Genomic DNA, 15285 nt, shown 5'->3' with positions numbered 1-15285 from the left:
AGTCAGGGAGGGGAGATGCACCCACATGTCTTAACACTAGCAGAGGTAGGCAGAAGGGCCTGGCGGTGAAGAAAGCTCCATCAGGATGATGAGGACCCTGCCCCCTGCTGACTGAACGAATCAGAGATTCCCAATTACTCTAAGTAGGTGGACTGCATATTTGGCTGATGACTAACAGAACAGAGTCAATAAAATAATATCCCACAATCTCAGATGTGTGCCCTGCCAGTGACACCCACAGGCACAAGCTTGAAGGCCAGGCTTTCCCTCTGTCCTCTTGACCTCCCAACACTGAGGCTTGGTGGGGCCAGCCCAGGAGAGAGTGCTAATGGGCCAATGAGGGTAGCCTGCCCAGGGACCACAGAAAGGCCAGGGCAGGGGGTGGGGAGTCAGGACAGTACAAGGAAGCCGGGGGATTTAAAGGCTCAAGGCAAGTCTAATCTTCTCCAGTTCTTCTCTGTAGTCTCCAGAAAAGGTTGGGTGCAATTGTCTTTCTAGCAATTCAGCAGTGAGTCATCATCAAATGACCTGAAACTCCTAAAGCTTCAGAAGAGCTGCTTCTGCTGTGTAAGCAAACTGGTTCTAATGCCAGCTCCCAACCCAGAGGGCAGTAGAGGAGACACAGAGATGGCTGGAGGCTTGCAACACCCTGTGGGAGAAAGGCAGATGTGGAAGAGTGAGGAAGAGAGGGAGGGAAAGGAGGGAAGAAAGGAGAGGGAAGGGGGGGGGAGGAATGGAAATACAGGGACACACCAGAGGTAGAGTAGGGTCTCCCACACCACTGGAAGGGTACGAAATGTCTTTTCTCCATATACAAATAGGGAAGGGGTGAGTGGGAGGAAGGAGGAGGCTTGTTTTCTTTGTCTTAAGACCTCCAGGAAACAGCAGGAAGAGAAAACTTTTTTGGCATGCAGAAAGGGGTGAGAGGGTAGGCTACATTTCATCTCATTTTAGTGTTTTTCTGACCTTTCTCCAATGGAAGACCCATCACTCTGGCTGGCAAAGGGTGGGGGGTGGGGGGAGTAAAGATGGCCACATTTGAATCCTGGAGCTGGTGAACATGGCCAGGAAAACTAAGGGGGCAGAGGAATGGAGAGCACACTAATGGACTAAACTTGAGGTGAGGATAATCATGGATCATCCAGACTGACCCCTAGTCACCACAAGGGTCTTTATAAGTGAAGGGGAGAAAGGACATCAGTTAGGGGCAAAGGGCAGAGCCTGAGACTTAAAAGGCCCAGGCTGAGTTTGAATGTGGAAGAGGCTATGAGCCAGGGAGTGTGGTGGCCTCATTACCTCGAAAGGCAAGGCACTGGGTGCTCTCCAGGGCTCCCAGAAGCCTCCACTAACACCTTGATTATAGCCCAATGGCTAAAGATTTTGGATTTCTGATTTTCAAAACTGCAATATAACAAATCAGTTTTTTTTTTCCATCTGTTTTTGCCAGTCCTGGGGCTTGAACTCAGGGCCTGAGCACTGTCCCTGGCTTTTTGCTCAAGGCTAGCATTCTACCACTTGAGCTACAGTGCCACTTCTGGCACTATGGTGCTGAGGAATCGAACCCAGGGCTTCATGTATACAAGGCAAGCACTTTACCACTAGGCCATACAGCCCACAAATCAGTGGTTTTTTTTTTTTTTTTTTTAAAGAAACGTTTATAGTAACAATTTGTTACAGAAGCAAAGTAAACTAATGCAACTACTCCATGCAGCTGGCAGCTGCTTTCCTGTCTCTCCCCATCCATATGAGAGCTCCATACCACATCCCTTCTCCAGAAGGTCAAAACAAGTTAGCCAGGTAAGCTTCAGCCCTTTGAACTCTCCAGGTGAGGGCAACATGGAAGAGTATTCCTTTGAAACAGTTGCTCACTGTTAATACGAATTCCTTCTGCTGCCCACTGAGGAGGAATGTTCAGGGCACACTATCAAACTGGATTCCTGATTTGCCCAGTGGCAAGCCCTGATTCATTCCAAAAAGAAAGGCGTGCTGACGGGACAGAATAGCCCATCTTTTCTCTCAATGGGTCTTTTTTATATTTTTAACAGTTCAACAACACTACCTCTGCTGCTGAGCCTACAATGTGTCTCATGTCTAGCTTTGGGGAGAATTTAAATCCAATACAAAGGACACAGGGTATTTTTCTGCATTTAAATGTCTCTGAGGCCATATGCTGGGGTTCCTGGGTACCAGTACCTCCCCTACTAGGAAAAACTCCTGTATGTCCATGTCATGGGCTTTGTCAGGAAACCCAGAACCCAGGGCCCATATCACAAAAGACCTACTGCCTTTTTCCCACTCCTTGACATCGTCACTGTCACCACAGATCACAGCACAGCAAAAGCAAGCTGCCAGATTTGCCTTGAAGCTCTCAGAGCAAGCCTATCAGATGTGAGCAGAAGAAACATGTGTTTAGACACACTCTTAAAAAGAAACCTCACCTCTATAGTCAAAGGTAACCACGTGGTAACCGAGAGAACTCAGCACCTGTGAAATAAAAAATACACAACTCTGACAACAGATCCAAGGGGCCTTGGATTGACAACTTGATTGGTGCTGAACCATCGAGAGTTGGACTGGCATGGATTGGCCCATCCAGAGTTCTCTGTGCGCTCTTCACAGTAGAGAGTTAATAAAGACTGCAGTCCAACTCCTGACTGAGCAACATGAAAGGACACTTCTGCTGTTTAAATAGGCGAGGGACCTGTTGGTGCCTACAATTCCCAGTTCCCAGGAAGACACTATGTATACTTCACGGTAGCCTTGGCATTGGCTTCCAGTGAGCTTGAACCATCCAGTAAGATGACAAGCCCCAGAACTCCCCCAAAAGACATCAAAACACAGAGACCCTATACAAAGACCCTTACTACAACCTAGCAATGGCTCAGATTTTGGACTTGCATTGTTATTTCCTATTATTATTTTTTTCTTTTTCTTTTTCTTTTTTTTTTGCCAGTCCTGGACCTTGGACTCAGGGCCTGAGCACCGTTCCTGGCTTCCTTTTGCTCAAGGCTAGCACTCTGCCACTTGAGCCACAGCGCCACTTCTGGCCGTTTTCTGTATATGTGGTACTGGGGAATTGAACCCAGGGCCTCATGTATACGAGGCAAGCTCTCTTGCCACTAGGCCATATCCCCAGCCCCACTATTATTATTTTTTTAATCCCTACAGTCTAAGTGACTTTTCCTCCAGCAGTGTTCCACGTCCTCACTGGGGACTGGGGTGTGCCCATGGCGATATGGGAGATTTCACCCACAGCCACTTATCCCTCCCGTCTTTTGGGATTCCTGGTGCTTCCTGTCTGCTCCCCGCTCTCACCTCTGCAGGACTTGCATACACAGCGTAGCTGCTGATGGCCTCAGACCTGAAGAGGGGAGGTCTTTTTTCTTGGGTGCCAGGCCTAGGCTTAAACTCAGGGACTGGGTGGCTTTTTGGTGGTTAATTGGAGTTAAGAGTCTCACAGATTGGCCCTGATTGGCCTTGAACTGCAACCCTCAGATCTAAGATCTCAGCCTCCTCAGTAGCTAGGACTACAAGCATGAACCACCTATTTTTTTCTTTCTCTCTCTCCTCCCTTCCTCTCTTTCTCCCTCTTCCTGTCCAACCTACCCCCACCCCTCTCTTTGCTGGTCCTGGGACTTGGGCCTGGGTGCTGTCCCTGAGCTTTTACACTCAAGATTAGCACTCTACTACTTTGAGACACAGTGTCACTTCCAGTTTTCTGGTGATTAATTGAAGATAAGTCTTACAGACTTCCTGCCCGGGCTGACTTTGAACTGTAATGCTCACATCTCAGCCTCCTGAGTAGCTAGGATTACAAGCATGAGCTACCAGCACCCAACTAGTCATTTCTATTAATAGAAACCTCAAAGAAACGGGTAACTCTCAGGCCTCACCCTTTCCTGTCTTGGTCCGAGTCAGTTTATTCAGGGGAATAAACTCTCCAACAGAGCAAGATAAACGTGTGTGTGTGTGTGTGCGCGCGTGCGCGTGTGTTCCTTTCTACCCTGTTAGCAGATGCAGACACTCTCTGAAATGGGGAGAGACAGGCACCAAAAGCATGTGTCAAGCTCCTAGGCCTTAAAGACCTCTGATGAAGAACAAAAACACACACAAATAAAGGGTTGTATTTTTTTTCCCAAGCTGTGCCTCTTTACCTTCAGGTATTCTCCTAAGCCTGTCTAGAACCTGATTCAAATCCTACCTCCACATTCCACTGAGTCTGCAACTTAGCAGTAAGTGTAGCTCCTAGAGTATACAATTTATTTTCTATTATTACTATTATTATTTAGTTTGCATTAGTTATTCAGGGAGGGATTTGAGTACATACTTTTCTATTTTCATTTTATATCTGAGAACAGATCATTACGAACAAATTCAAGACAGGTGCTGGTGCCTCATGCTTGTAATCTTAGCCAATTAGGAGACTAAAATCTGAGGATTATGGTTTGAAGCCAGCCTGGGCAAAAAAGTCCATTAGGCTCTTATCTCCAATTAACCACCAAGAAGCTGGAAGTGACACTGTGGCTCAAGTGCTAGTGTTAGCCTTGAGCGAAAAGCTCAGGGACAACACCCAGACTGAGTTCAAGCCCTAGAACTGGCATGTGTGGGCGCATAAACACACACAAATTCAAATGCCTTTCACATAGTTGCAAATACTGGCATATGATTCACAAAATGTATGCATTCTGATTTTGGAGACTATCTGAGAAGCAGCATAAGGGGAAGAATCACAATAGAACAAGCTAGGTACTACCTTCTAGCATGTCCACCACCAACAAACATGACTGCCTTTGGTGTCCTGCTCTTCTGGGCCATAAACACTCACCTTATAGAGCTCCACTCGGTGGTCTCCTCCTCTGTAGCATGGGGGAAGGAAACAGGAAGTGGGTGTTAGTGCCCTTTCTCAGAATGGGATGAAGTTTGATCCTTAAGAGTCTGGAATCCCAAACTCCACGTCAGGGACGGGCCAAGGATAGATATATGACTCCCTCTTTGCATCCCCCCAAGTGGCCACAGCTTGCCTCTAGAAGTACTAGGCTAAGCACTCTTGAAAGATAAATTCTTAGTTATTAGGTATACTTTCATTTTTCAATGAGTAATGCAAATGTATACCTGCAAACAAAGAAACACAGTAGTCTCCTCCCTCCCAATCCAGCCATGAAGCCCTCTCAAAAGTCCTCAGGGCACAAGGCCCAGCTGTGTGGACAGAAGCTATATCCAAGCACCTTGCACAAGCACCGTGCTACTTTTCTCGAGCAGTTCCTTCTCCTAGTCTCTGAATCATCTCAGCAACTTCCAACCTGCTAACTCAGATCTGTGCCCATGTCCCTTAACAGACAAGTGCCCAACATGTGAGGCACACTCTTGGACACAGGTATGTACAACTGCGACCAGACATGGCTGCCAAATCTCTTATGAGAACCTCACCTCTCACCACTGTGAACAGGAATGGCCAGCTCCCAGCCCCTGAGGGACCAGGGCTTTATCAAGCAATTATATTGTCCCCCTGAACTTCAAAAGGCTACACAAGGGAGTTACAAACATGTCTACCTAATTGTCTAGTGCTTCTTGATCAGAGCACCCCTTCCATCCTTCCTTCAGTCCTTCCCTTCCTTTTCTTCCTTTCTTAAAACAAGGACTTTCTGTTCAAGTTTAGCCCAGGTTGGCCTTGAACTTAAGATCCTGCTTCTGTATCCTCAGTGCTATAATTATGGGAGTATACCTCCTAGCTAGGCATTTATTTCTAAGGTTGAGCATGCCTAGCATATAACTCAACTTTTCACATGTTTATACTTCTCTACGGCCTGACTAGGTCCTTATCCTACCTTTGTTCAGTTGTTGCCCAGCTTTTGTTGTGGACAGACCCTATAGCTGGGGCAGGAGGTATGTTGGCAGGTGGAGCAGGGTGTGAAGAAGGTGCTCCTCGTCATACTTTTCACATGTATAGTGTGTGAGGTGAAGGGGGGGGGGGAATCAATGTTGTACAGAAATAAAAATACAAAGGAGTATGTTTTAAGGCCAGAAGGAAATGCTGCAATATGTTTTCAGTTATCTTTGCCAGATAACTTTTCTACCTTCTATCAAGTAAAAGTGGGGTTGAACCTTGAGGATACTTGGGTGCTGTGATCTTGCAGAGTGATGATCGATCTAGTGCCTGCCCAGGGTCCCTTCTAGGCACTCTGCTTAGAAAAGGGTTTCAGCAATTGGGTAAAGGCCCCAAAAGATGGGTTCAGGTAAAATTAGACAGAATTCAGGTGAGATATGAAACACACAGGGAGTCACTGAGTGTGAGAGAGGATGACAAACCTTTGAAAGCTACCATCTTCTTCCTGGCTTTGTCTTTACATGTGACTGGCAAATCTAAACCTATTCACAGACAGATACACAGTTTTCTCATTTTTAAAAAGATGTTACAAGAGCTGTTTGTAGTCACTTGCTCTTGCACAAAGACAAGCAAACTGCACAGTGCACGCTTAACTCGGTAGCCAAGGACTCTCCTCTTGGCAGAGAGTAGCCTCACAGGCTCTGCTTCTTAGCTCTTTTTACCATGCTCTGTATGGCTCTGCTGTGCAGACACTCACTCAGGCCTGCTTTCCTTTCAGAAAGGTCCATGCACTGTTCTCATTGCTGTTTCTGTCCCAACAGATACCCTAGTCTGACCCTGAGGGGCCCATGCCTGCCTCCCTGCCAGCCCCTTCTGGTTCTTTACAGGAGACCTAAGGAAACAGTCACAGAAAACAGTGACTCTGGGGTTTTCAAACAATGCTTTACTTAGAAAATGCACCTCCTTCCTCACCCTCCATTCCACAGAAGCCCTCTAAACAGTACACTGTGGTATACACAAGGAACATCATAGAATGGATGTCTTTGGGTAGAAAGTAATTCCAGCTCAAGCCAATCTAAAGCAGCCCTTAAACCCACTCATGAGAAGCAGCTGGGATAAAGTCACAGGAACTACCCAGCCAATGTGCATTTCATCCACAGCTTGTTAGGACGTTCTGTGGTTGCTCATGTCATGGCTATGAGCAGAGTGTTCACAGTGGGTAGCCTGAGAAGACACACATGTTCATGCATACTCCACAGAGGTCTCTCCACTGGCCACCCTTTCAGCCTTCAGCTTCTTCTCTTGCTGTTATTCAACACTTACTGCCTCTTTTCCAGAAACATATTGCCTCTTCCTATGGCTGCCCCAGCTGGCATCCTGGAGCATCTCAGAGGCAAGGCAGGCCTGCCTGCTAATCATCCCAGGGTGAGAGACTTGGGGAAAACCAGCAGCAAGTACACAGGAACATGAGGGTGCACTGAGGTCATTACCAAGTATCATCACCACTCCTCCTCTGAGTGACCACATCGTCCTCACTGAGAAACGCTGCTCCCTAAACCACACACCAACACACATTGGCTCAAAAGAAAAAAATGGGTGGGCTTCATGATGCATTCCTGTAACCCCAGCCCCCAGTGAGAGAACAGCAGGAAGAAGGAATCAGTGCTCTGGCTACAGGAGTTCAGTTCCTTTGGCAGAATAGCAGCTTCCTCCATCTTGACCCAGGCAGCCCCAGGTGTGGTGTCTGAACACAGCTTCCCATAGCTGCTCAACCCTGGGTTCCCCAAGGCAGCAAGGCCAGGAGCACTCTGCACACCAGACCTGCTGGATTTCTGCACACAGGTGTTGGGGACAGCTGTGCCTTTAAGAGGGCACAGCTGGCTTTAGCCCATCCCCTCTCCTTCCGCCTTTAACAGGAAGAGAAGCCCCCACCCCTGGGAGCGAGCAAGTGTGCAATGGCGGGGGGGGGGGGGGGGCAGAAACCCAATCCTTGGGGGGCTGTGGTCTCCGCCCATAGAAGAAGTCCCGTGACATCACTTGAGGGACAGCCCTTGTGGCCAACCAGTGGCCCCTCTCCTGTGCCCGCCTTTGGGGGTATATCTATTGGCTCCTCATTTGAATAAACCAGAACGCCCCAGAGGTTTTCTCCGGGACTCCCACGCGCCCGTATCTTTCCTTGGGCTGGCGGGCATGGGGTCTTGCAATCACATGCAAACTGAGGCTACCTTGGGTCCCCACTTCCGCGACTAATCCCTACTGGCCAGGGGGACCTGAGAGAGCACGAAAGGATCCCACATGGAAAAGGCAGACAAGCCCAGGACCCCCTCCCACGTAGATGGGGGGGGGGGTAGAGCGAAGCCCGGCACACAGGGATGCCTTGTGTAAGCTTTATCTCCCTTCTCCCAGTGCAGTTAGAACTCTGCCTTTTCCTTTGTTCTTGGGACGTTATCCTGCAGTGCAGTGGGCAGGTAAGCTTGACTGTGTGGCATTGCCTATTTGCTCTAAATAGTCTGGGCTAGTACACTCTTGCCCAACAAGAGAGCCAGATTCTGTGGGGAGGAGTCATAGCCTGTGTGGACTTACCTGGTACCTGCATTCCCGTGCAGGTACAAAATGATGGGGTGGCTGGAAGCCAAGGCATCCTCATACCACATCTGGTCCTTCCCTTGTGCATTCTTCCACCAGACAGCAGGAATGGTGTGCCTGGAGACAGAAGAGGGGATGATAGTCAGATGTCCCTCAATACACATACACAATGGCATTTGGGAGCTATGCTATGGAGGGAGCTCTAGTCCTAGAGATCTGCAGGAAGAAGGAGGAGGGGAGTGGCAAATTGTCCTGTCCCTAGACAAGCCTAATGGTATACTGTTAATCACTAGGAAGGTCTGAATTATCATGGTTCTTCTGTAATTCTTACTCAAATTCATTCCAGATACTAGTGCCATGAATCTTTACAAAATTTAATAGCCAATTCCTTTTCTCATATCTTTTAAAAAAAAATTTTAGTAATTCTTTTTTCTCAGCACTACACATTTTTTTCTTCTTTATTGTCAAAGTGAAGTACAGAGGGGTTATAGTTTCATATGTAAGTCAAGTACATCTCTCTCTCTCTTTTTTTTTTTTTTTTGGTCAGTCCTGGGCCTTGGATTTAGGGCCTGAGCACTGTCCCTGGCTTCTTTTTGCTCAAGGCTAGCACTTGGCCACTTGAGCCACAGCGCCACTTTTGGCCATTTTCTATATATGTGGTACTGGGGAAGCGAACCCAGGGCTTCATGTATACAAGGCAAGCACTCTTGCCACTAGGCCATATTCCCAGCCCCTTGTTTTCGCATATCTTAACATTCAGCGTTTTGTTTCTAATACATTCATGAGGATCACATTTAGGGTGTTCTGGCCACTACAATGATCGTTTTTATACAATCATAAATTATGCTATTGGATAGACGGTCTGGTTTTGGCAGGTATAGTGGTGCATGCGTATGTCTCAGGAACTTTTACAGTCCCAAGTACTCAAGAGGCCATGGTGGCAAGATTACTTTACTTCTATCCAGGAGTTTGAGGCAAGGAAGGAAAGGAGAAAGGGACATAAGAAGAGAGGGAATGGAAGGAAAGAGAGAAAGGGAAAACAGGTCTATTTTTTAAATGCTAGTTGCTAAGGGGCTTCCAGAAATCAGCCTGCCCTTTGGGGCTTCTGTCAGAGGCCCAGGAGCTCCCTACCCTCAAGTGTCAGGCAGGCCCTTATGCTGGTGTCTCTCCTTCAGCTCACTGGCTCACTGGAAGGGAAACTGAACTGATCATGAGAAAGGCCCTCATGTTGTACTCAGGCCTTTGCAGTCTTCCTTTGAGAAGCTGGCAGGGGCATCTGGCAAGATGGCGAAGGCAGTTGTGAATGAAACTTGCTGCTTCCCAAGGCCCAATTGAATGGCACAGGAGTACAAATCAGGGCAGCAGCTGACACATAGTGTGGCTGTCACTCCCTTGACACTTGGCATTGTTAGTAAAACAACAGTTTGGGATAATTGACAACTTATGTAGATGCTTTGTGCTTTCAGCCTAAGTACTACTACACTTGCACCCTTCCTGCAATAGGACAGACACACAGTCCCAGATGGACTAAACAGCTCTAGGAAAAATAGGTCAAGTTCCTGAGAGAAGACAAAAAGCCCACATGCACAAATGGATCAGCAACTGCTAGATTAAACCAAATCTGAACATAACAAAAGACTCTATTCCATACATCAACTACTAAGAATAAAAATCTCCTTTCTTGTTTCATGTTCTTGACCAAGAATCATTAGAACCGTTTGGATGTCCTCTCATCCACCTTTGGAATCTGCTCACAGCATTCCATTTACAAGCTTCTCACACACACAGTGGGTTTCTGAGACAGCGGAAAGAGACTTCATGGCTACTGAAAAAGAAGCCCAGCCAGATAAAGGAACAGTGATTCAGAGCTGCTTCTGGGAGGGAAAAAAAGAAATGCCATAGAGAGGCGGCTTGGGGGCCAGCTGCTCAGTAAAACTTATTGCCTATGCAAAAAAAGCATGAAAATGCATTCTAAGGAGACACACAGAAGTCATAGGACTTAACCCAATTTAAATTTATGTTAAATTACATATGTATATATTTAGGAGACAGCAAATGCCACTATCATCACTTTCTAAGAAGTGCTACAGGTAGGGGGGGGGACATTTAATCTGCATTTTCAAATCTCTGCTTGCATTCTCTTTGTTTCTAGCTTGTTTTTTTTTTTTTTAATTTACCTTGGAAATAGACTCTAAAAACAATCTAGTTACAAAGACTTTTGCTGTTTTAAAAACCTCAGAATGGAGTCTGGCACCAGTTCATCATGCACCATTAGGATCAAATTTAGCTGAGATCTTCCTTTTGCCATAGGAAAGAGGGAAGATAAAAATGAGCAAGCAACACTTAGTTCAATGTCAAGGACATAGCCTGGGTTGAGGAGGGTCCTTCCCCAAATCCAGAGGAGCCAGTACCTCAGCTCTGCAGCCTCTTCACACATACTCACCAGACTCCAATAGTCACGTCTTCCTCTGGCTGGAGGTAGTAATTGCAGGTGTGATTTAAACCTTGATCCTGTGGTTTTTTCAAGTCAATAAAATAGGGAACCCTCACTGTAGGGAACAAAAGAGATAGAATCAGAGTTTGTTGAGGTAGACTCACATATGCACAGAAAGGTGCATAATCACATGTACACCTGCACACCCATAGATACATATTGACAGGTACCCCCACATATCCCCACAGCAGAGGTAAAGTGCTCAACAAGCATCAAATACGTTTTCTGTAGGATACTGCCAGACTGAGGCTGCAGACAAGACTGTGAGGCTGAGCGTGCACTATCACACTGAGAGAGCAATTTCTACAACCACAAAAGTTGTTCAACGTATGAGAAAATGCAAGGCAGAGAAGAAAAAAATTACTGACAGGCCTAAGGATGAGCTGGCCATAAGGAAAGCAGAGATAGAGGGCAGACAGTCCTGTGGGAGAGCTCAGCTAGGTGACAACGGAAGGCTGGGGCCAGGGTGGGTGGCAGGGGGAATAGGAAAGGAAATTACATATAAGATGTTTTGGGTCTTCTGGAGCCACAGAAACCAAGCCCTGCAGAATGTAGGAGGTAAATAAAGTAGAGGAGTTTCAAGGTTTTTAGTACTGTTAGCCCAGAAAGGACAGTAGAAGATGAGGTGTGAGGCCAGTGAGATGGATGAACCCAAACTTCGTCCAGACTCCCTGACATCCCAACAATGCAAAAAGGATCCTATGGTCCAAGCATCTGCAGTGAGGGCAATGGCTGGGCAATGTGATGCCCCAAACTATAGAAACGAATGGGATTATTATCTCTGAGGAGCAACTATGTCAACGAGGGAATAAATTGTAAGGTAACCACTATGCAAACCCACTCTTTGCAAATACAAACAACTGCATCACTACACCCATGTTTGGCTCAGGGAAAATATAAAAACACAGTTGCCAGATGTGGGGAGTACTTAACTTTCTACTTATGTACTGCTAGATTTTCACTGCTTGTGGTAAACACAATTCTTGAGGGCAAATTTAATTTTAAAATGAAAAATTGAGGGGCTGGGGATATGGCCTAGTGGCAAGAGTGCTTGCGTCGTATACATGAGGCCCTGGGTTCAATTCCCCAGCACCACATATACAGAAAACGCCCAGAAGTGGCGCTGTGGCTCAAGTGGCAGAGTGCTAGCCTTGAGCAAAAAGAAACCAGGGACAGTGCTCAGGCCCTGAGTCCAAGCCCCAGGACTGGCCAAAAAAATAAAATAAAATTTGAAACACACACACACACACACACACACACACACACACACACACACACACACACACACACACACTGGGTGCTGGTGGCTATGCCTGTAATCCTAGCTACTCAGGGGCTAAGAACTGAGGATGGCAGTTCAAAGTCAGCCTGGGCAGGAAAAGTCTGTGAGACTCTTATCTCCAATTAAACACCAGAAAACTGGAAGTAGGTCTGTGGCTCAAGTGGTAGAGTGCTAGCCTTGAGCAAAAAGAAGCCAGGGACAAAGCTCAGGCCCTGAGCTCAAGCTCAAGCCCTATGACAAACAACAACAACAACAACAACAACAAAAACCAAAAAACACATAATGCAAAACAAAAGGGGGGGTGATTTACTATTCAGTTTACAAAATGAGCAATGAAAAAGAGCAAGATGGTCCTAACTGCTAGCTGACCCTGCTTTCTAAAAGGAAGCTACAACAGCTGCTGACAATGGTTTGGTTTTTTTTTTCTGGTGAAGAAGGACTTTCCTGACTATTCTCACAGATCACATGGCACCCTGCATGTCTAGTTCTCACTTCTCCAAATGCCACTGGGACTGAGTAAGTGTACCATCTGACTTGCAAGAATTCTGAGTAGACAGGCTTCTTCCCCACATACTCCTTTGAGCATTTGTCTTACCCCATGTGGAAAGATATGCTGAAATCCCTACCCCAGCACCTAAGAACATAATCTTACTTGGCAATCTGATCTTTATGAAGGGAGGCAAGCTTAAATGAGTTCAACAGAATGGACTCTAATCACTTAGGTTCAGTGACCTTATGAAAATGAGAAGGGCCCCATGAAAAGGTGTGAGAAGAAACAGAGTCATGCATGCATAAGTCAATGGGGAACACAGATTGCTGGCTACCACTAGATAATGAGAGGATGCAGGAAGAACTCTCTATACCAGTGCTTATCAGACAGCACAGCCTGCTGACAGCTTGATCTTCTACACTCTGGGACTGTGAGAGAATAAGTTTGTTAGGAAATGGACACAGTCATAGAAAGGCACTTAGATTGTATCCTGACAATGGTGTCATGAGATAGGATTTTTGGCACAGAAATAATAGAAAGATTGAGCCGAGTGTGTGGGCTTTAATGGGGTTTCAGCTCGCAAGCGGAAAGGAGCCAGCACGGACCAAAGAGGAGACAGATTATTCCTCAAACGGAAAGGGAGAAGTGAACCTTTATTGCTTTATAAGGAGGACTAAGGGATAGCAATCATCTAGCCTGAAGGGCTTCAGGTGCCTAAGAGACAGAGGTAGAAGCTACAGCATTGTAGGTGTTTATGCTAATGCAGTGTTGAGAGAGTACAGGATAGGAGACAAGCTCTAAGGGAAATCTTTTTTTTTTTTTTTTACCATTCTAAAATTTTATTTGTGACATGTAGCCTTCAAACTTGGCATAATTAGCACATAAATCTTGTTCCAATTTGTCTGTACAGCTATCTCCAGTCTTAAAATCAAATGGCTCACTTTTCTATTCTGTCAAAACTTACAGTAGTCAAGACAGTTAAACATTTTTAAGAAAAAAAGAACAAAAGTAGAAGAACATAGAGAAATACCTTTATAAAATTACATTTAATTATGAGGAATTTAGCTGTAGTTTAAAAAAAACTTATAGACCCTAATGATATTTTCCACTTCAAAACAGTGACATTAGGAAACCATTCTTTGATTCTGTAATTCCATCAATGCTAAAAAAAAAAAAAAAGAAAGAAAGAAAGAAAAAAAAACACCTTTTTTTCTGCATATTCACCACCTGTATGTAACACATTCTTTTGAATTTCCCTACTAGCTTAGTTCTCAGGGATCAACCAAGTTACTATACTTGGTATAGTGATTAAAGTATGTCATATGAGCTTCTAAAATTTTTTGTGCAGTTAACATGATGGATTCTTTGCCTAATCACAATCCAATTCTCATGATATTTCCACAAGTTCTAAAAACATCACACTTCTAGCATAAAAGGAGTTAAGTAGTAGTCCTAAGAGAACTACTCTGAAGGTCAACTCTCATTTGGATATTAAGTTATGACATGCTCACTTGAAAAGATCTACTATTTAATATTTGTATTTCATATACTCTATCATTTCAGTGGTTACTAAAACCTTTCTCAGAGAGGGGATAGAAAAAGCTATAAAAGAAATCTGTAATTTTGCTATTTTCACATAAGCAAGAAAAATGTTACACATAAAATGGAGTCTGGTGATTGATTACATGTGCAAAATAAAAATATACAAATGTTTCCTGATAAATTTCATTAACCATAAGCCAGGCAGTAACTCAGTCAGAAATACATTATATACTAGCCATATATTCTTTACCTACTAAATAAGTTTTATTCCAAGGACAATCTTGTCTCCAAGGGCAAGCAAGTCTTCAGGAAGGCTGAAAAAAACTTGATTCAAAGGTTACAGTAGCAAAGCAGATGATCAATGTCAGACCTTTTCATCCTGTCTCATTTGTCCATCAGGAAAATGCAGGCCTAGAAGCTAGAGGGTTTATTTAGGTTTTCCTAAATGTAAACAGTGGGACCCCACAGGCCTGAGTAGTATTATGTCCATTTCATGGGCTACCTCTCCCATGCCTTCATTCTGGAATTTACTATATACTCCTGGAACCAGAAAGCCGAAAACACCAAATATGCAAACCTGGTGCTCATCATCAACACTGCATCAGGACTTACTTCTGCAGCCCACCTCTGCAGCTAGAACTGCTTTCATCCTTGCTAAAGTGAGAACCAGGTCAGAGTGTGAGATACTTTAATTGCAAGGGCTCAACCTCATTCACAGCTCAGTTCTATGTCTGGAGAAGCCCAGGGATGAAATGCAAAGTGCCTGCAGTCCTGAGAGGATTCTCTAGCCACTGTCAAGTGATTTAGGATTAGCTGCTAATCCGCAGAGCTTCTACTTCCAAGTAATTTAGGAACCCAGAAGCTCTATTGTACTCTAAGACAGCTTCATTCTAGGAAGTGATTTTCCAGTTCTGTTTTAATTCTGACTTTGAGTCAACCAAGAGAAAGGAAGTACACTGACAGCTCTTTAGCCCAGAAAACACCACTTCACACAACCTCCCTTACTTAGGGGCACTATGACTGGTGTGATGACCCAGAGACAGCAGTCCCCGTCAATATCATGGTCA

At 45.3% G+C, this 15285-nt stretch overlaps 1 protein-coding gene across 1 annotated transcript in view; it reads right to left on the bottom strand.

The window, feature by feature from the left end:
- Abhd12 (abhydrolase domain containing 12, lysophospholipase) overlaps positions 1 to 15285 on the bottom strand; it is an 82176-nt gene that overhangs the window by 9648 nt on the left and 57243 nt on the right. The window contains exons 3-6 of the mRNA XM_048348683.1: positions 10854 to 10959; positions 8408 to 8527; positions 4826 to 4856; positions 2439 to 2484 (exon numbers count right to left, since the gene is read on the bottom strand). Coding sequence (XP_048204640.1) covers positions 2439 to 2484; positions 4826 to 4856; positions 8408 to 8527; positions 10854 to 10959 — 303 coding nt within the window. The remainder of the gene's footprint in view (positions 1 to 2438; positions 2485 to 4825; positions 4857 to 8407; positions 8528 to 10853; positions 10960 to 15285) is intronic.

The sequence above is a fragment of the Perognathus longimembris genome, chromosome 6, assembly GCF_023159225.1.
Source record: "Perognathus longimembris pacificus isolate PPM17 chromosome 6, ASM2315922v1, whole genome shotgun sequence".
Taxonomy (NCBI): Eukaryota; Metazoa; Chordata; class Mammalia; order Rodentia; family Heteromyidae; genus Perognathus; species Perognathus longimembris.
This window is presented reverse-complemented; position numbering and strand designations above follow the sequence as displayed.